The 20,371-nt window shown below is 39.1% G+C and overlaps 1 protein-coding gene across 1 annotated transcript; it reads right to left on the bottom strand.

Annotated features, from left to right (window-relative positions):
• Positions 1 to 1,094: 1,094 nt before the first annotated feature.
• LOC146305647 (CTD nuclear envelope phosphatase 1A) lies at positions 1,095 to 20,020 on the bottom strand. The gene is made up of 8 exons (XM_084712514.1): positions 19,292 to 20,020; positions 12,290 to 12,356; positions 7,093 to 7,211; positions 6,918 to 6,989; positions 6,535 to 6,651; positions 6,322 to 6,433; positions 4,658 to 4,742; positions 1,095 to 2,399 (listed from the first exon to the last, which is right to left on the bottom strand). Exons 1-8 carry the CDS (start codon positions 19,394 to 19,396, stop codon positions 2,339 to 2,341), a joined length of 738 nt encoding a protein of 245 aa, XP_084568640.1. The 5' UTR covers positions 19,397 to 20,020; the 3' UTR covers positions 1,095 to 2,338.
• Between the last annotated feature and the right edge of the window lie 351 nt (positions 20,021 to 20,371).

The following is a 20,371-nucleotide window of genomic DNA, read 5'->3' as shown; positions in this document are numbered from 1 at the left end:
CAAAATGATTATCATCACATTAAATCAGATGTCATTGTGCTTTATGTTTCGTGATTTGTATTTAACAGATGGTCGACAAATTACAGGAAAATACAAAGGTTTTATGTTAAAAACATGTCACCTGTCTGTCAGAAGACTTGGCATCAGACTGGCTGAGCAAACACGCAACTTATTTTATTTAAACACTGACTGACGGCGTAGGATTATAAATTGTTAGAGCCATGTGGAGACAGGGTTCTCTCAAAAGCTGAGTAGAAATATTCCACAGATTATTTTTATTAACTGATTAATAAAAGTCAACAATTAATTAACCAAAATTAAATGTAATATTTCAATATTTTCTTCAAAATTTCCACAACACGGCTGTTATGATATTAAAAATCGACCCTTTCTGTCAGATGCCCAATCTGAAAAATACTGGACCTCAAATTCACAGAAATGTTGCTGTGAAATGTGTTCGATTTACTTAAAACTATTGTATTTTTTTTACTTCTTGCATCTTTATTTGATAGTGCAGCTGAAGGTAGACAGATTTATTTCTTCACTGGAGTAATATGTAATTAACAGAACTGACAAATTGTCACAAACTGTAACAACAGTCTAACAGTTTAAATAATTTCCTCAAACACAGCAAATATTTTTTAAAATACCTCTGTAATGTATGTAAAATATGTGATAGTATTACATTTAAGAGTATAGTATTCCCTGCTATGCAGTTGCCATACCAGTGTGTTACACCTTCCTATAAATATACTGTGACATATACTGTTACTGTCCATGTTTCAAATTATACTGTGGTATAAATTTTAGGCCATACCCAATTTTCATTGGGAAAAAAAGTACCTTTAATGGACGTATAGAACTTTAACAGCTGCATTTACTTCCAAGGATTACTTTGCAGCCACTGCAGCCTGTATCACAACTGCCAGCTGAGATGAGCTCCTGCACCAATTTAAAAAATTTCTGAACTTCTGATTAGTCAATCTGAATCCAAAATATTAAAAAAAAGGGGGGCAAGTGTTTAAAAATGCTGGAATTACCCTTAAAAGATGGCAGAATTAATTGCATTAAAAGAAAACAAGGTGGATAGTAACTGGTCGATACTGACAAGTGTTTTATTAGTAACACAGACCTGGAGACAGAGCCAATAAGAAGCCGCTGTGAGCCTTGACGAGACTGACATTGTTCAGAAGGCATTTAAAGACGGAGGGTCTAATAGTTGAACCCATACAGTAAGCGGAGCGGGTCAAAACTGAAAACGGGGGAAGGCTGCAAATTTTGAATCAAATACAAAACCAACTGCAACAAAAACAGAAAGGGGGAAAAAAATTAAGTGCAATTCCTATTCGATGAAATCAGGATGGCATCAAATGGTAAAGAGGGGGGTAGAGAGCGAAATGTCATGGTATGCAGAAGTCATATTATCATATATTATAATAGAGAAACAATCAGATATGGAAAGGCGGCACGGCAGTCCACATATCGTTTACAAGCCATTCTTTTTTCTCACAACTTCAGTCGTATTTATCACCGAGTCCCATGAGGAGTTTTGGGGAAAGAGTGACGTTTATGGCTGGGGAAAAAAAAAGAAGAAATATCAGGCTGCTCGGCTATTTGTCCAGAAAAATGCCTGTGGATGGTATGTTGCAAGCAAAAAGTCCATCGGTTACACCATTTATCCATTCCTGTTCAGAGGGGGAAAAAAAAACCTACCTCAGGAATTCATGAATCACTGTTGGGTATGATCTAAAAAGGGGCGGTTCTCTATTTTCCCCTACTCAGTTGCTCCGAGAGGTTAAGACAGTAAATTGATGAGTTGTCTGCGTAAGTGCAATGTCTGGTGATGACCGGAGGAGAAGAAGAAGAAGAAGAAATAATAACGTAGAATTGTCTTTGTTGCTTTGCCGATCCTCCTCTTTCCCCCCTCCCTAGTTGTCAAAAAAGTTTAAAAAGGGACTAACGAACTCAGCAAGCATACTCCGACTCACGTACACAAGCTCACCTTCATACGCACACAGTCAGTATCAGGAGCGATAAGGCAGAGAGGCTCCATTTTGTTTTGGAAAAAAAAAAAAAAATACAAATAAAGAATCAAGAAGAAAAAAAAAAAAAAAGCTGGCTCCCCCTCCCTCCTCAGTAGTTTGTGGGCTCTGCTGATCCCGTACTGTTCATCCCATGTGAGGCGGTCGCCCCAACCCTCGTCTCCTCAGGACGCGTCTGTCTGAGAGGCTCAGAGAGGGCTGGTGAGTCGTCTGTGTTGGGAACGGGAGGGCAGGATGGAAGCCGGCAGAGAGGAAGAGGCTGGTCAACAAGCCCCGCCCCCTCTCCATTCAGCCAATCACCAGAGCCGGTGCTGGTGGAGGTTTCGACTGAGGACGGAGCGGACATCAGCAGTGAACCTAGGAGAAAAACGGAGAGAGACGATTAAACTACTTGACACTATGTTTTCAATATCATAATCTTTAAAGGAATAGTTTAATGCGACTCAAATGGTCCAAGAGAAACCGAGAAATCTGCCCTTCCTCTTGGCTCTGTACTGAAGCTTTAAAAATGTAGCCATGGAGTAACGGGAGACTTAAGATGGTCACTGGTTGGTAAAATATTCGATTATTGAGCCTTATTCTCCACAACGAACGAAAAGTCAATCAAATATCTTTCTCCAGAAATGCATACTGAACCTTTAATTATGAAGTTGTAGGCAGATGTGTTTATCTTGGCTTAGCAGCAGGACTTGAAACAGGTTGTAACAGCTAGCCTAGCGCTCACTAAAGTGAAAAATTATGCCTACAAACACCTACAACTTACTAACAAACACCTACTGTCCATCTGCACAGAAGTTGCACCATCTCAGACAATGTACAGTGCAGGTTGCTAGACGGGCTCGCTGAGCACAGGTGTATTTTTTTTTCATTTTGGTGCTTGTACAGAGACACCAGTTAACTTTCTCTAATCCTGCAAAATTGATTTTCCATTTTTGTTATGGATTAAACTAGGCCTCATCAGCCAGAGACCCCTCAGTCAACTGAGACTCTTCAAGCCTTCATGTCGTTTTTTGTGTGTGTGTATTACAACAACAGGATAAAACAGACAGAAGCTTACAAGCGATAACATTCCAGTAAGGAATTACAAATACAGGGAATCATAAATATATAGTTTTACATTAATTGGTGCACTTATTGAATAAAATGTAAATTTTATACCTGATCTACAAGCAGGAGAACACACACTTACTTTGTCTGATTGTGTGAGAATTTGATGTTTTAACATCACACATGAAAAAGAAATGCTTTAAAAAGTGAGGAAGGCTAAAACATTAGACTAATGTAGGCTGATATCAGACTTTAGTTTGACACTGAACTAAAAAAAAAAAAAAAAAAGTAAATCTTCATATTATCGTATTAATCAGCCCAAATCTGATTTGACTGACAAAATTCTGAGCCGGCTGCAGCCCTACATTAAACAAATTAAATACAATGTGTTACTATTAGTGAGCATTACAGCGAGTCTCCACAGAAAGTTCTTCTGTCGTCCATCTCATGCACATTTCATAATCATCCTGTCTTCACAGGCTGCATTAACACAACACAAACCATATTTTGACACTTATTTTCACGCTTCTATTTTTTTCATTTCACATGCATAACTATAGTGATTGTGTGTTGGGCTCTTAGCTCTTAGCTCTATAACTATTTATTTAGCACAATTCATGCCTAAAATGCAACACACAATGCTGAACATAAAAGCAGAGAATTAAAAAAACATTTGAAACAATATAAACAAGGACAAAATAAATAAATGAAAGTTAAAACTACCAGACAGGACAAGATAAAACCATCAGTTAAAAAAAACTTCAGGAGAGAGCAATGGTAAAAAGTGTCGTAAGATTTTGTTTCAATGTTTCGACAAGTTCTGACTGTGTCGACACAAAGGACAGAAACTGCTCTCTCTCTCTCTGCTAATGTGCTGCTGCTTTCACTGCACCTCCTGTGCAGACATGGTTTATTCAGAGCTTCTCTGTATCTCGACATTATTACAAATAAAGGAAACTTAAATGATTATGTTTAAATCAAAGTTTGAATGCAGGTGTATTGTTGAACTTCTGACAAAGCCAGGCTAGTGGTTTCCCTCTGCTTCTAGTCTTTATGCTAAGCTAAGACTAACTCCACCTCCATTTTCAACCAACTGACATGAGTTTTATAGATCTTACTCTAGAAAAGAAAGCAATTCAGCATTTTCTCAGAATATTAAACTATTCCCAATAACATCTCAAAGCAGTCTTTTGCACCACAAGCGTACTGTGGGGTCAGCCAGGCAGTGTAGATGGGATATCTTTAGTCATTAATCAGGTTATGCACTGTGTTATACAAATGGGAAAATGACTGTTCTATAAGCAACAACTTTTGTCAACAGCTTTATTAGAATAAAACTATTATTCAGAATAATGTCAATAAATCGTTACCTGCAGTCAGTGTTAACTGTAGCCAAACTAAACTTTGACAAGTGTTAATAACAACTAAAATCAAGTGCAGCAGGTACAGCTGTTAGTTTGCATCTCTTAAATGACCACACTCCCATTTGAACACAGTACAGTACACAGAAGAGTTACAGTGTTTGCATTGTCTATTTGCTTTCATGCCGACTTTATTATGCTTTTTACCTTAGTGCATCCAGCATAGGCAGCAAGTTAAGAAGTGCTGTGTCACTAGGGTCGCTGAACCAGGACTTGATGGGTATTGCATTGTCTGGAAGGCAGAAAATAGCCAGTCAGTCGTGTCAGAGAAATGGACATGGTTGTGATTTTATGCTGCTCTGTTAAAGAGGCCACTGAGTGTTAGAAGAGCTGCAGATTTAATGCACTGTTACAGCTTTTACAATACAAGCCTTGTAGTGAGAATAAGCCGCTCAGTTATTTCTCCTCTTCCTGCCTCATCACAAGGTTGATTTGTTTACGATGAAGCCCTTCATCTTGTATCTTAAAGATGGATGTACACAGAATACAGACAGCTGAATAGATACACTTCAATCTCTTGGCAATCTCTTTTAGTTATAAAACATTTTACATCTTGTCCCACAGACTAAAAAAATGTGCAGAAACAACTAAAAATAGACAGATGACCTCATAATATTTCATACATGTTCTTGTTGCGTATGTGCAGTTTGTGTAATATTGTTTAAGAGATTAAGAAGGCAGAACTTGACTCATTTATATTACTGGAAACTCAAGTCCACATGAATCAGTGGTCCCCACACGTTCTGCAGCATTCCACATTTTGGAAATAAAAGGGCTTTTTTCATCATTTCCAAATGAATCATAATCAGAAACTTTTTTCAAGGCAGATGTATTGGCTTGTCACAGCAGAAAAAGCAAAGGTGGAACCAATAATGTTAACAAAGCTTTGCTCAAGCAGTTACTGCAAACAGCAGCAGGTTAGCTGATGAGTTACACCTGCATTTGACACTGTGACAAAGCTTGAAAAAACCTACTCAACATAAATTTCACTACATATTTTTCTTCTGGTCATATATGATCCTCCCTGCAGTAGCACTGCACCCCTCACCTCCCCAAGTTTGGTAAAATTTTTGTATGATTAAATACATGAACTCTTATGAATACTATATTACAGGTATTTTAAATATATGTAGCTTGGACCTTAAGGGTGCTTTCACACTACTTGCCTTTCAAACAAACATAGAAGGATTAGTCAGCATTTTTGTGCAAATGTGAACACTTCAACAGAACTGGAAGATGGTCTGATCATGGTTCGCTACACGCCCGCGTTGCACTTCGCTTAACATGTGCACTGTAAACACAAAGCGCTTCAAATTCACTTTGTCATTAGTCATTGTTTTGTTTTTTTTTAACCCCTCTAAGCTTGCCGTAGACAGATCACATGCTATTGCATAAGGGTGCTCGAAAAAACAAAACCACAAAACACAAACACTGGCAAGACTAGTGCAGAAGGTACTTTGAAGAACACAATTAAAAGCAACTGTCTATAACGCACAGAGACTAAGGTTTTCCTCCACTTTTCAACTCATCAGGGGGCTTTATAATAATGCAATATTAATAATAGACTTATTTTTATAGATTATTTCAAAACCAGAGTTACACAGTGCTTCAAAAAATGAAGTACCATCAGGTTGGGTTAATGGACGATGGCATCTGACCGTTCTACCAGTCCTCTTCCATATGAAGTGACCAATATTCTTTACGGTTGGGCCATGTAAAAGGACTGAGTTTGGTTTGTTTACAAAGAATTACATGTGAAAACACCCTTAAGGACAAACAGCAGGTGCTCTCCATGAGGCTTTGAGTCTTACCTGGATGGCTACGATAAGCACCAGGCGAGTTGTCCAGGATGACAATACTGGACAGGTCATCGTGTACTACAGACAGGTCTTTAATATAACTACCTAGATCCAATGTACAATGCTGGAAAAAGAAAAAAACAAAAAAGTCACCACCACCGCCACCACCACAAACCACTGTATCAACTTTAAAACAAACTGTTTAAATAAAGTTTGGAGCCGTACCTGTCTGTAGTATCTGCGTTTCAGGATGTTCCTGTTGTTGTCCAGCTTGTCTGCCACCGCTGAGCCGTAGATCTCCATACTAGCTGTGAAAACTACCAGCTCATACCACTGGCTCACCTGTGTACACACACAGAGTATAGAGCACACAAAACTCAAGATACAGTAAGGCTTGGAGGATCGTTATCCAAAACAAATATGTTTTTTTGCCATCAGGTAGTGTGAGAGTGCAGTACAATGGAGAGTGAGGCTAAAGATGACAGACAGGATAAAAGGTGACCCAAGCAGTGATGTTTCAGGTACACAGTGTGCTTTACTGTTCCCCTCCATTTTAATCTAGGATTCGATCACACAAGCAGTGACGATGATAACAGGCAGACACTCACCACTTCTAAAAAGAAGTCAACATGAGGCCTTTTATGTACGAAGAATCTGACTGGGTGCTTGTCAATGACGACCTGCACAGACAGAGAGAAAAAAAAAAACAGATGTTCATGTAGATAGACAGCGTTTAGGCTTCAATGTGTTCAAACATGTACATGTGCGTCTGAATGCTCGTACTTTAAGAATGAAATCTGGCGGCGTGCCAGGCCGCACTGTGGGTCTGAGGACCCCATCATGGTGAGAATGGATCAGCGTTTCGTCCAGGTCCAGAACCAGAATCTTCCTCTTTACTGCATCTGGAGTTTATGAGAAAACAGAAATGCTTGTGATACTTCATTCAGTAACATTTACATGCACACAAGAAACCAGGTTACAGGGAAGCATGAGGTTACACAGGAAATTGCAAAACACGTGCACATGAACTGCAGTAACAGTTACTGTAAAATCTGTGTATACATGCAGCAGGTCAGTCATCACTGGTCAGATTTCTCCTCTTCCCCTGACTTATATTGAAACCATCACTTACTTTTTTTTAAAGCAAATTAGCAACAAGAGAAGACACAGCTCTTTGATTTTTTTCAGAGAATTAAGACAAATACAAGGATGCATCACTATGTGTAATGATCTGTCCTTCATGCCTGCTGCAATTCTTCCCGTCTCAGGTCTTCATTATGCACAAACACATATGTAAAATGCTCACTGATTCATGGATGTATAATAAAAAAATCCTCCAGGAGACATCTAGCTGGTGAATTGGGTACCTATAACTCCTTACCCTAATAAGAGAAACCTGGTTTTTCCTACAGGACTGTAAATCCAGCCACTTAACTATGTGTAAACACAATCATTGAGACCAATTAGAAAAAGTACCCATACTGCTAGCAGATATAATGCATTTCAGATGAAACAAAAGCTAACAAGGAGCAACCTGATTTAAGGTGGGAAGGAAGTATCCTCACAAAATGTTTTTTTTTTCTTTCTATTTTAAAAGAAAATTTAAAGGAGCAACATGTAAGATATGCTCAAATGCTGAAGGATCACTCTAAACAGAGGTTAAAGTATATCACCAGAGCAGACGCTGACTGCTCCTCATTATACTTCTTACTGTAACTATCTGTTACCTTTAGCACAGTTAGCTGTGTAGCTAGTGGCCCTCAGCCACTGGCCACACTAGCAGCTCAAATCACCGGTGGATTATTTATGTCTACACCACAGACAACAGAACCAGGCTCAGCAGCCTCTCAAGACCGAACAGATCTTCCAGGACTGACGGAGGCCAGTTTGACGACAGGAAGGACAGTACCAGGGTGATTTACAATGGATCACACCAGGACCCTGACTCTGGGGATGATGAATGTGGCGGGCAGGGTCAGGAGAAACGTTAACAGCCTAAGGAGTGAGGGTTCATTTCAACCAAACCAGAGTTGTTGATTTTTGAACAGATGTCACAGGAACCAATTCTTCAGTACCAAGTTGATGCCAAAAATTTAAAAATGTTTTATACAGGACTGTGGGTACTGGAGATGCAATTCTTCTGGACGTGACAGAGACAGCATAAACACTTAAAAGTGCTGCAGTCTGCTGTTAAATGCCAACAAAGACCACCCACTACCAGTACTAAACAACAACAACTACATGTGTAAGATAGCAATATGCAGCTGCAGTAACAAGTCCGCTTTCAACTCGTCTACAAGAAAAAGTCATGATGTGCGGATCAATTCAGTTAATCCATGTTGTGGGCAGGTTCGGATCGATGTTCTAGAAAATACCACGGGTTATGACCTGTGGGTCAAGAGACAAAGCAGCAGTCGGAGTAAATATTAATGGCTTCCAGAAAGACTGCATGCAATAATCCTCCTTCTACCTTCCACCTTCCTCTCACTCTCTCTGTGTCCATCTCAGTCACACACACACACTGGCTGCAGTTGTGCACGCAGCAACGTGTTCAGTACAGTCTGTCAGCTCAGCTGATCGAGGCTCAAAGCAAAATAGGTTAAATCTTGAATCAGTGGACTTGTTCTTTTCCTACACTGTTCAGCAAAACACCAGGCTAAAAAATACAGTATAGACCTACAGATATGTACCATTATTCTGTTAAAATTAACTGTTACAATATGAAGAAAAAGAGGGAGAGAATGAGAGAGAAAAACTTAATGTCTGAGCAAAAATCACTTGTGCATTGCTTTCCAGACATGGCAACAGGCTCCCCTAACAGTGATTTGTAGCAGACTGTGCTAGAAGAAAAAAAAAAGAAGAAGAAAGAAAAACAGCAATGGCTGAATTTTATTCTCATTTAGTCTTTTACAGTGGTATCGAATTAGGTATTGAGAATCATGGAAATTCAGTAGTATTGGTATGAAATTTCTGGTATTTTAAGTCTTTTTTTGGTGAGTTTTTCTATGTTTCTGTTAGTTTGATGAAGTGTGATTTATAATAAGTTAACAAGGCAATTAAGTCTTAGTTTGTTAAAAGAGAGAGACCTAAACTGAGAAGGTGTATAAATATTTCATTTCTTGACATTTTGTGAGCTTATTTTATCTATTTGACTAAATATGCTGGGCTTGTGAAAATATCAAACTCGGTCCTTGCATACATTTCCCAGCTGAAAGTATGAAGTGATCTGATTATCAATCGCATAGTGGTATTACTAGACAGGACAGGACAGGCCTAGCTGGTTACCATGCTAACTTCAGTGGATATCTCTGCAAGACAATGCATAGACATCTTTAAATTAATGTCAAGTTACTTCTTCACATTTTGTTGATAATGTTATTTCATTTTTTGAGCGTTTAACTGAAATTCTGGTCATTAACTAAACACTGCACCTTTAATTAGGCCTGCTTAGAAGATTAATGTATTACTATATGAGAAAGTTGTTGGTTTCTGATCAGGAGAAAGCTTGACTAAGTGGATATTAGGGGCTTAGATAACACTGGCACATTCCAGATAGTGGCACCATAATACACAAAGTTCAAGAGAAGGCTGCTCTTGAATGCTGCTTTTTTGGCTGCAAGAACTTCTAGGAGATGTGGAGGCCTTTTCTTCTGACCTCATTCTGCTTGGTATGAGAGAGCAATGTGACACGTAGATTTGCAGACCACAGCTGAAACAGTTACTTTAACTCTGTCCACAATGTTGTCAATACCAACAGAAATAGCTGCCATTTACAGCTAAATGAATGTAAAGGCTGAGGTCAGTGTAGTGAGTCAGAGGCAAGTCGAGTGGAACTGAAATGCAATCCTTCCTCTAAAGTCAAGAGTGAGCTTTTGAATGAGCTCTCTACGGGGCAGAAGGGAAGCTCATTCAGAGCGCACACACACCGGTCCACGCTGGTGTAAGTGCTGCCTGTAACATTTAGCATTTCCTCTGCACTTCCACTGCTAACACCTCTCGTCACCGGTAGAGTCTGGGCAGGAAATCATACCGCTGTGATGGGTGAATTCTGACATTTATCTGCTGCTATTATTCACTGTTTTACTCAAATGCTTTTTTGGGACGATGTTGGTTTACCTCACACAGTGGCTTACCATCTACAACCAAATTAGGCAGCCTTTTAATTTTAGCTTTCTGGTTACAGATCTTGAGAAACACTGTGGTCTGTATGTCACGTCTTTATTAGTAAGACTTTGTGTGCAGTGTAATTTATAGTGTCAAGTTTTATTTACATTACGCAGCATTGGTGTTTTACACTAGCTTATTAAATATCAAGCTTGAATGTAATTTATAAGCTGTGGATTTGGAGGTGTCTGCCTTTGCTTTGTTGACAAGTATTAATCTCATTTCACACTGCACATTTATAGCTGCGCAACAGACTGACCTTTCCTTTAAAGCTACTACAATTACTTTTAAACTGGTTTTGAAACAGTCTGAATTTAATACTGATGTTTCTATATGACCTACATAAGTAAATGAGAACATCCGCAAGAAGATTTCTATATAGGCTGGTTATTCTTAATGTCTGTTACTGGGTCGTTCTTTCCTTTCAAAATCAGATTAAACAAGTCTGTGTTTACCTTTTAGCAGGCAAAATTACAGTTAGTCATATATTAGCCAGTCAAAAAGAAGCATAAAGTTTGAGGTTAAAGTTATATTTTTTGGTTATGTTTTCCACAGGGGGGTTCAAAATCAACACAATATCAAAGTTCCTTGCAGCAGCTTTAAAGTGCTGAAGTTGTCTGGGGTTAATTCAGGTAAACTGTCAGAAATATCACCTGGGGGCAGTTGTAACACACTCAATCCCTCCAATCAGAAACCAGCTTAATCTGCACGTGCTCAGTAGGATTCTCTATCTGGATCCTCTCAGCAGACGAATGTACAGTATTTTTCCTCTGCTGTCTCTGCAGTTTAGGTGACTGCAAATTTAAATTCACACAAATTTTACATCAAGGTTACTAGTTAAAAATTTACATGAACAAATTATACTAATGCAGGAGTTGCTAGTGAGCATATGAGATGTTATCATGGCCCCAGCCATTTCTGGTAGAAAATGAATATATTTCACTACATTTAAAAAACTGGAATTAAATTTTAAATAGAACAGAATTTAATTTCATTCATTTTTGAAACATTAAATGTAAAAAGACTTTTAATCACTTCAAATTAGGGCTGCACATTTAATTGAAGAATGATCAAAATGACTAAGTGCAATATCCAAGTTGCAAAAGCTGCTATGTTGCATTATGTTGAAGCATGATAAACAAGTACTGTAGTGCTGCAGAGATGTACTGGCCGTAAAAAATATCAATTCAAATAATTTAAATCTTGTTATACCTACAATACTTGCCTTGTTCTCTGCAAAAATACAAACAGACGTTTACATGTCGTTTACAAGATGTCCTGTGTATTTTAAGTAGTCTGTGAGTTATGAAGGAAAATTTAACACATGTTATAATAGCCCCTAGTCTCCCCTGTGTTATTTAAAAGTCACAGGGGCACCCAAAAGCATTGCACTTGGCAAAATACTTAAGATATACAGCCATGACCCACAAGTGCCAGCTTAAAGCTCGTCTTGAAGTCCTGCCAAGTTTATCTGCCTTAAAATTCTGATTCTTTTCATTTATGAGAAAGAAAGGGGTCAAGCTGTGTGTCTGTGTATGAATGTGTGTTATGTTTCTGCACAATCACTTCGTACTTGACAGACTGGTTTTACTTCTACTTAAATTTCAACATTACAAATATGTTGCGATAACATCTTACAAATATGTTGTGATAGCATCTCCTCTCTATTTCGTATCACGTAAAACAAATGTGTCGGCGTAAAAGAACAGACTTTGCTTTACGTTTCCAAACACATTTAAAATTCTTGACAGTCTTACTCAAAGGCCCCCCAAGAATTTGCTATGAAGTCGAATCATGGAAACAATCATGCACTCACTGAGTCTGTTTCTGGAGATAGGTGACAGAGGCAAAGTGTCGTATCGCACCGTCTGATACTGGATTATCTGCAAATGAACAAGAAAAATGAGAGTCAGACAAACCTTAACATTCCAGGTCAAACCGTACACAATATACTGAGACATGATGAGTAATTGCACCATAGAAAGGTTTCAAATGTTTTCTTTACTTTGATTTCTGATGAAAAGGGGAACTACCTTCTTGACACAAAGTTCACTGAAGGCTTCAAATTGATCATATCCTACTGCACTCAAAAAGTGACATTTTGAACACAGAAGGCCAGTACTGGTGTTATGGGAAACCTTTGGGGCGTAAAAACAAGCGGATTTACGTCATCTGAATTGCTGCAATTCATAATGCATTTAACTGAGCTAAAGATGATTTAGACCAGATGTAACATTAATATCTCCATCAAAGTCTTACAAAGCTTTAAAGGGATAGTTCAGATTATTTTGAAGGGGAGATGATTGAGGTACTTATCCATAGTCAGTGCATTAGCTACAGTAGTTAGTTTGTGCTATTGAGTGACTTGTATTTTTAAAAGTGTCTGTGTTCATTTCCAAGGAAATTACATAATGTGTAATTTTACACAGAAGGCCAGTGTTAGTGTTTTGGGAATCCTTCAGGGCACAAAGACAAGTGGCTTTAAGTCATCTTAACGAATGCAATCCATAATCACTGCGGAAACTTAGCTGAGCAAAAGGTTGATTTGGAACAGATGCAACACAAATATTTTCATGAAAGCCTTAACGCAGGTTCACACCAGGCTTGTTTAGACCAGTAGAACTGAACCCTCGACCGTTTACCCCCTCGGTGCAGTTCAGTTGAGTTGGTGTGAACGTCAGACTTGAACACCAGCGCGGACCGAATAACTGGCTCTCTGGTCTGCCTCTTGATTGGGTGGTTTAAAGTTACCTTTGAAGTGGTGTGAAGTGTGAACAACACTGAATTCAAGTCACTGAAGCGCATCATTGCATGTGTTATTTCATCAATGAAGAAACATTTTCACTTTCTGTATGTGACAGCTGAACTGGCTGCATGTTCGCTAACAAAATGTGGACTGGCAAGGGACAAACTTGAACTCATAACAAAATCTTAAGAGATGTTCATTTGTGAGTCCTCTACAGTCTGCTTATATATATGTAAAGTATGCTTACTTCTGATCAAGATCAACATGAACCTGATGTTGCTCCATGATGTACAATATGCTGGTAGATTATTGGGCCATTGGTTCAAACGCCATTTCCACCTAGGGCTTGACATTAACACTTCATTACAAAATCTGCGTTTGGACAAGTGGAATGCCACATGTAGTTGTCCAAATCGGGCAAATGAAAAATAAATGTGTCCACGTGACACTCCTGTCCCCAACGCACTGTGCAGTGGAGCAACCATCCTATTTTTGGCTTACAAAATCTTGTAACATAATGTTCCTCCAGCCACATAAAACTGTCCAGTGTTTCTGTTATAACGTTACATTTACTGCCACTGCAGAGCCGTTGGGTCCAGTTAAGTCAAAGCCCAGACAGCTAGCAGCTACTAGTCATTGCTATTTTTTTCACAGTGGCAAAACAAATCAAAAGGAGACATGATCAATCATCTGATCCCTGTGGTTTCCATCTCTATTTTAATTGTCTTTACCCTGAATCGTAGCTGCTAACTAAAATGATAGCCATTTACAGGCTGGACCAACTCTGCTGTGAGGAGCACAAGCAGATGCCGTCACAACACCACAGAAACAGCCTTTTTATTTCTTTTCGGTGGCAGCCACCACATGACTTGTGTTTTCAGTTCTGGGACTGTTTGAGCTTTGCCTGTGTCAATGCAAACTGGACCAACAGAAAACTGAAACTGTGCATCATCCTTGCATTGGTTTCATTCAGGAACTGGAGGACTTAGGTGTGAATGCACCCTTGACAACCTTGACGTCTTTAAGTTATATTGAATAACACAGTCTTGGTAACTCACTCTCTTCTATAGCTTTACAATAGAGATTGTGCAAGAGATCGGTGGAGGACACCATACTGAAACAAACTCAATTGTGTCCAACCCATGACTCCTCCTCTCTAACTTCCTCGCTCTGCTCTGGTCAGAGAGTCTACAGAGAGGCTCCTTTCCAGTGCCGCTCCTGCCCAGGGGCTCTGCACTTTTCTTCACAGGGCTATTTTTATCTCCCCCAGCTGTCGGAGGGTGTCAGCGGAGCATGGGACACACATAGGAAGGGAGACTTGCAGGGTGACTTTGACTGAGCCTGGGGTGCTTGGTTCCTAAGCTTCGCTCGGACAGGACAGGGCCTCCCCCTACGTGTCACCCCCTGCTGCTGCCTGGCAGAGTAAGCTTGGGGGAAGCCTGTTGGTGCCAGCAGCTGCTGGGCACCACGGGGGGACCTCACCCTCGACTCAGCTCTCTGCACCTCCAAGAGCGTCCATCTGGACCCCAAGCAGGCAAACTAATACTGATTCTTCTGCCTTCAGACTATGGCTACCTGTAAGATTTCAATTAACTTTGCTCTCTTAACAGGTGCAAAGGTAGTTGATTGTTGAGTCTCATTCCCGGATTTTTAAATACTGACTTTTTGGGAGTGAGACTGTACAAAAAACTACCTCACCAACTTGTGACTGAACAAGTCACAGGCTGGATTTTCTAAAGCCTGAAAACAGAGCAAAGAGGAGGAGCCAAAAACTAGTTCTCTCTCACATCACATGAATAACATTATACTAAAAGGTTATTATGGGACTTCTGTCCAGTGACACAAAAAATGTGCTGCCTACCACAGCTTTAATCTGACCAACAGCCCAAAAATCTTTAATTTATAATGCTAAGTAATGGAGAAAAGCTGCTAATCATTTTGTGTAGCTATAACCAGGTTATTGGCATTTGCATTCAATAAATTAATTCAGATAAACTATAAACTTTGGCTTCAGCTAACTATTTTTCCCCATTATCTATCAAATTGTTATTGCTTAATGATTTATTTCCAGAGCTCAGGTTGGTGTATTGAAACAAGGGCTGCAACAGACAGTTATTTTCATTGTTGATGAAAAATGTCATTGTTTCTGAAAGCCCAAGGTAAGGTGCCACTCTAATTCAAACTTCTCATTTTTGCCATCCGAACCCTAAATGTGTAAAGTTTCTATCATAGATGACTAAGAAAACTAGCAGATTTTCACAACCAATAAGCTGAAACCAGACAATCTGGGGCATTTTGGCTTGAAAATTTCCATTAATTAACTGATTACAAAAAATGTTGCAGGTTCATTTTCTGCTGATTACTCAACTAATCGTGTTGGGAGTTTTATGTTGATCAGCTAATTTGCTACTTCTTCAATCTGATTGAAATCATTCTGCTAAGAAACCTTTTCACATGGATGTTAAATTAGGTGATAAGATAAAATGTGTTTAAAAGCCCAAAGCAGGATACAAGTTTTTTGACATGCGCAAACTGGTTCTGACTGCTGTGAGGCAACTAATGTTCTACAAATATAACTAAACAAGAAGGGTCTGGTTTGCTAACGAGTGAACAAACGAAGAAGAAATGGTTCCATCAAGTAATTTTCAAGATGGAGCCACGTTGTATCGTGGGAACAATATTGGCTTCAATTAAGGTCTCTAACAGAAAAGTTGTATCCACTACTGAATAGTTCCTGTCCTTCCCAGAAACTTGTTCGTGACAAGTCACCTACTGCTCAGACATGCACAGAAAGAGATTTATTCCAACCAAAGAGAAACCATCAGAATTAAGGTTTATATGGTTATTATTTTCCTATTGAATTGATTATTGAAGGTTTACACCACTCCTCTCAACCTGATTGAAAATTCCTTCCGATCAGGCCCAACTGAGGTGTGTACATTCTGCATTTTTACTCTGATTGGGCGGTTATTTGGATTAATTGTGGAATATTAAGGTCCATGTAAACACCGCTATTGTTTCAGCACTAAATCCACATGCATGCAGGAGATAATGAGCAGAGCCACTACACAACATTGTTGTCGGTAAGATTAATGAACAATCATCTCGTCATCTGTTGACACATAGTAGCGTGCATGGGATTATGACCTATTGGTTGTAATAATCATAATCCAATAGAGCTTTTATTGATCCAAATGTTTGAATCAAGTTACTTTACACGTTGTGGTCTTCTTGAAGGGAAACACCTTTCTTATTCACAGGTGACAGGAGCTTTGTGGGACAATTAGATTTTTAAAGGGCTTTATCATAGCTGCATCATACCCTTGTTTTAAATGTACTGAATCGGTTAGGTCTTGAATATTTTCCATCACCTGTCATAGTTTACCTGGTCGCCGTCTGTAGGATCACCTACGTTACACTGCTTTCTACAGAAGCGGTGGCTGGATCATGACATTGTTCCAGTGCATCATGTAAAGTAAACAACAGGGCTAAACTGTGAGTGAAAATGAGAGAAACAGAGGGAGGGAGAGAGAACAGTACGCCCTCTGTGCTGACATAATCCCTCTCACTTCAGCCATAACATGGACTGAACTACTCACTCTCTCTCAGGGCCTGTTGACAACCCGCAAGTGTTACTGCCACACAATAAACTGCAGACAAACCTCGAACAGCAAGATGATTACAACACGCGGTAGGGCACTCCTCCAAGCTTTGTTGGCTTGATACGGAGCTCGAGTCGAAGTCCACTCATGTTACACCACATATGCACGTCTATTAACAACGCGACAACACCTGTGTGTGTGTCTAAGTTACAAGCAGGTGGCTTCTGTCACGTTAAATGCCATGTTTATTGTGTGGAGGCATTTATAAGCAATTGAAGGTGACCTGCAGGCTTGTGCAGGCTGATCCTCAAAGTTACTGTTGAGATGTGGGAGTTTGCCTCTTTGCAAATGTAGCTGAATGAGTCGTTCATTCACACTATCTCATCGCACAAAACAGACACCTAGATAAATTATTTAAGAGCTGATGCAGCCAAACAAAATTTAATCTGCAACAGTTTTTAAAATCAATTAACTGTTGCAGACAATATAACACATATTCTATGGTTTTGCTTCATAAATTTTACAGTGTGTTGGTTTTTTTCCCTTACACTGTTAATTTAATATAATTTTGAATAACCATTTATCAGACAAAAAAAAAGTTTTCATTATTTTCTCATTCATTTAATCCTGTGTGCCACTTCATGCACTTGTTGTGTTGCAAATGTGTTTATGCTAAATAATAAACTAATTTATATTAAGTTTTAGATACTGGACGTTAGAGTTGTAATGTTTAGTTGATTAATCGATAAGCTGTCAACTATTAAATGAACCGCCAAATATTATTAAAACTGTTAATATTCTCTGATTTCAGCTTGTTAAAGGTAAATATTTCTTGGTTTCTTCTGGTTGTGGACGAAACAAGACATTTGATAATGTCACCTTGGGCTTTGGGAGACAGAGATCAACAATTTTCACTTTCTTCTGACATTTTATGGACCAAACAATTAATGGATTACTTGAGAAAATTATTGAAAGATTTATCGATAATGAAAATAATTGTTAGCTGCAGCCCTACTTCTAGTTTCACAAATGTGAGGCTGTGCTGGTTTTCTTAAGTATTGTTAAATGATCATCACTTTGACCAACTTTTAGTTTTGGACTGTAGTCAAACAAAATGAACTATTTTGGAATAAGTTTTCATTACTTCATCATTTATTAAATCCTGTACCAGCACTTTCTGCACCTCTGTTTTGCAAATAGGGATGGGTGTTGAGAACTTGTACTGGTTTCTGACCGGTCAGTGCCAAAATATTGATAAGCTCTGGGACAATGTTAATGTTACATAAACAGTTGACAGGGCAAAACAATCAAAAGTGTGGACTCACTTTAATAAATCTGATGAAAATGCAGCTAAATGCAATGACTTGACACTTCTGCAAAAAGTAATAAAATAACTGCTGAATCTTTTCACATCTTTGAATGTCATGTCTTTGTACCAAATGATGACAAGTAGTTTGATCCAAACAGATATTACTGGTGCAATATTGGCAGAATATAAATATTTTGCAGAATATAATGCAGTCTGTTTTTATTCTTTGAGTTTTATAGGCTGCAGTTTATGTATATTTGATCCTTTTTCTTAATTTAAGTTGTCAATTAGTGTTCCTTATTTAAAATGATTACAAATTGTGATGAAAGTTTACTGTTTCAGTGTCCTGACATCATTTTTGGATTTTATATACATAAATTTGTGTCTTAATTTGCCAAATAACATTTATGTGCAACATTTTGGATCTAGACCTTCACTGTTTTTTGCTCGATGAAGATCTAGTACCAAAATGTTGCAAATAAATGTTATACTGCAAGTTTGGCAGTTTGTAGGAGTCCTTCTGTAACTTTCTGGTCCACTCCACCATCTCCTACACACCAAAGTGCTTTTTTCTGTTTTTTATATACGTAAATCAATAACATGAGTCTATATACAGTTATCAGAATTATTTTTACTTTCTAATATCAGTATCAGCCCCCAAAATCCAGTATGTCGGGCAGTACTATCAACAGGAGTATCGTTAAGTTTTGATATTGATGAGCAGGCCTGATACTGATATTGGCATCAATAAAATCCTCATGATACCCATCCCTAGCTGCAAATATGTTTTGGCTGTATAATTAACTCTACTAAATAAAGTTTTAGATACTTCAAGCCATCTTTATGCTGTAAGATGGAGCAAAAGATTTGACACAGATGTTATTGAGCCTCAGTGGGAGGTTAGGGTTACTCTGACATAGGATATGTTCACTTATTTACAGATTAACAGGTAAACCATCATGGTGGATGCACACAATGAGACAGAAAAGTTCAGCACAGGTGAGAAACACGGGTGATCTGAGGTAACTGAGCATCCCTCCAGATGGATGTGACCTGTAAAGTACCTAACACATTGGAACCATGGCAATGTACATATTTTGCTCACTTGTCACAGAAACACAACAGTATGACCTGCCACATATGTCCCAAAGCCCTTCTCACCGTTCGTAGGTGCTTCCTGAGGATGTACATGATGAAGCCCCATATTCTCGACGTTACGCCGAGAAATGTGCGGATGCCGAGTAAACACTGCCGGGTCTTCAGCATGTTGATGAGCACGCAAAGACCCCACAGCAAGTCAATTCTCGGCTGGTAGCTCGCCTTTGCCCGAAGTTGTTGGGACAATTGGTGAGGGAACTTGCTTGCTAGTGAGTCAAAATCCGTCTTTAGCCACAGCCGCCAAACTAGCGATTCAAATTAACAAGAGGCCAAGCAAACGTGTGAGTACCTCGCTCTGCACACTTGTGGCCCAATTAGCATTAAATACAGTGCATTTTCATTGCAGCTGTGACAGACAAACGTGGACGTGGTCAAAAGAAAAGCCGCTGCACGACGACTGCTGCTGTATGGACCTTAGCACGCAGCTCGTTGACAAGCTAGCTCCGGAGCTAGCTGTGTTAGCTAGTAGCCTCAGAGCTACCGCTAGCTCGACAGGGTGACCACCTTGAACCGAGGACAAAAATACCCCCAAAAAGCTGCGGGGCCGCCCGTTGCCAAGCGCCGGGTCAACGCGACTTCACTCTGAGCGGCGTCCGAAGAGAGACAGCTTCACAAAAGTTCCCCAAAGTGTGACCGGCCCGGTTAAAATCAGTTTGTAGTCCAGTGGAAATCCGGAATGAAACTGCGAGCCGCCATCGCCGCCCTGCCGTCACTTCCGCGAGGAACGCGCAGCACGTCCACGTGGAAGAAAATAAACAGACGTGGACGAGCGAGACTGATCAGTGAAGTCTGGATTAACCCCTGATAAATATCTGTATCACTGTTTATCTGTTTATTAACTGATAATTGTTTCAGATTTGCGATAAACTAAATAAAAAAAGGTCTGTTAAAATCGGTGAACTGTACCCAGATCCTTTACGTCAGTAGAAGTATTAATACCAGTGTAAAAATACTCATAGTATGTCCGGCTATTTGCCCTAGTAAATAAATATAAAATCATAAAAAATATCCGCATGGCAAATCAAAATTATGAGATTTTTAAAAGTCAGAATCATGAGATAAAAAGTTGTAATTTCAATTGAC

This window comes from Lutjanus erythropterus, chromosome 23 (assembly GCF_056507025.1).
Source record: "Lutjanus erythropterus isolate fLutEry1 chromosome 23, fLutEry1.hap2, whole genome shotgun sequence".
Taxonomy (NCBI): Eukaryota; Metazoa; Chordata; class Actinopteri; order Lutjaniformes; family Lutjanidae; genus Lutjanus; species Lutjanus erythropterus.
Note: the sequence above shows the minus strand (reverse complement) of the source record. Positions and strands in the feature narration are given on the sequence as shown.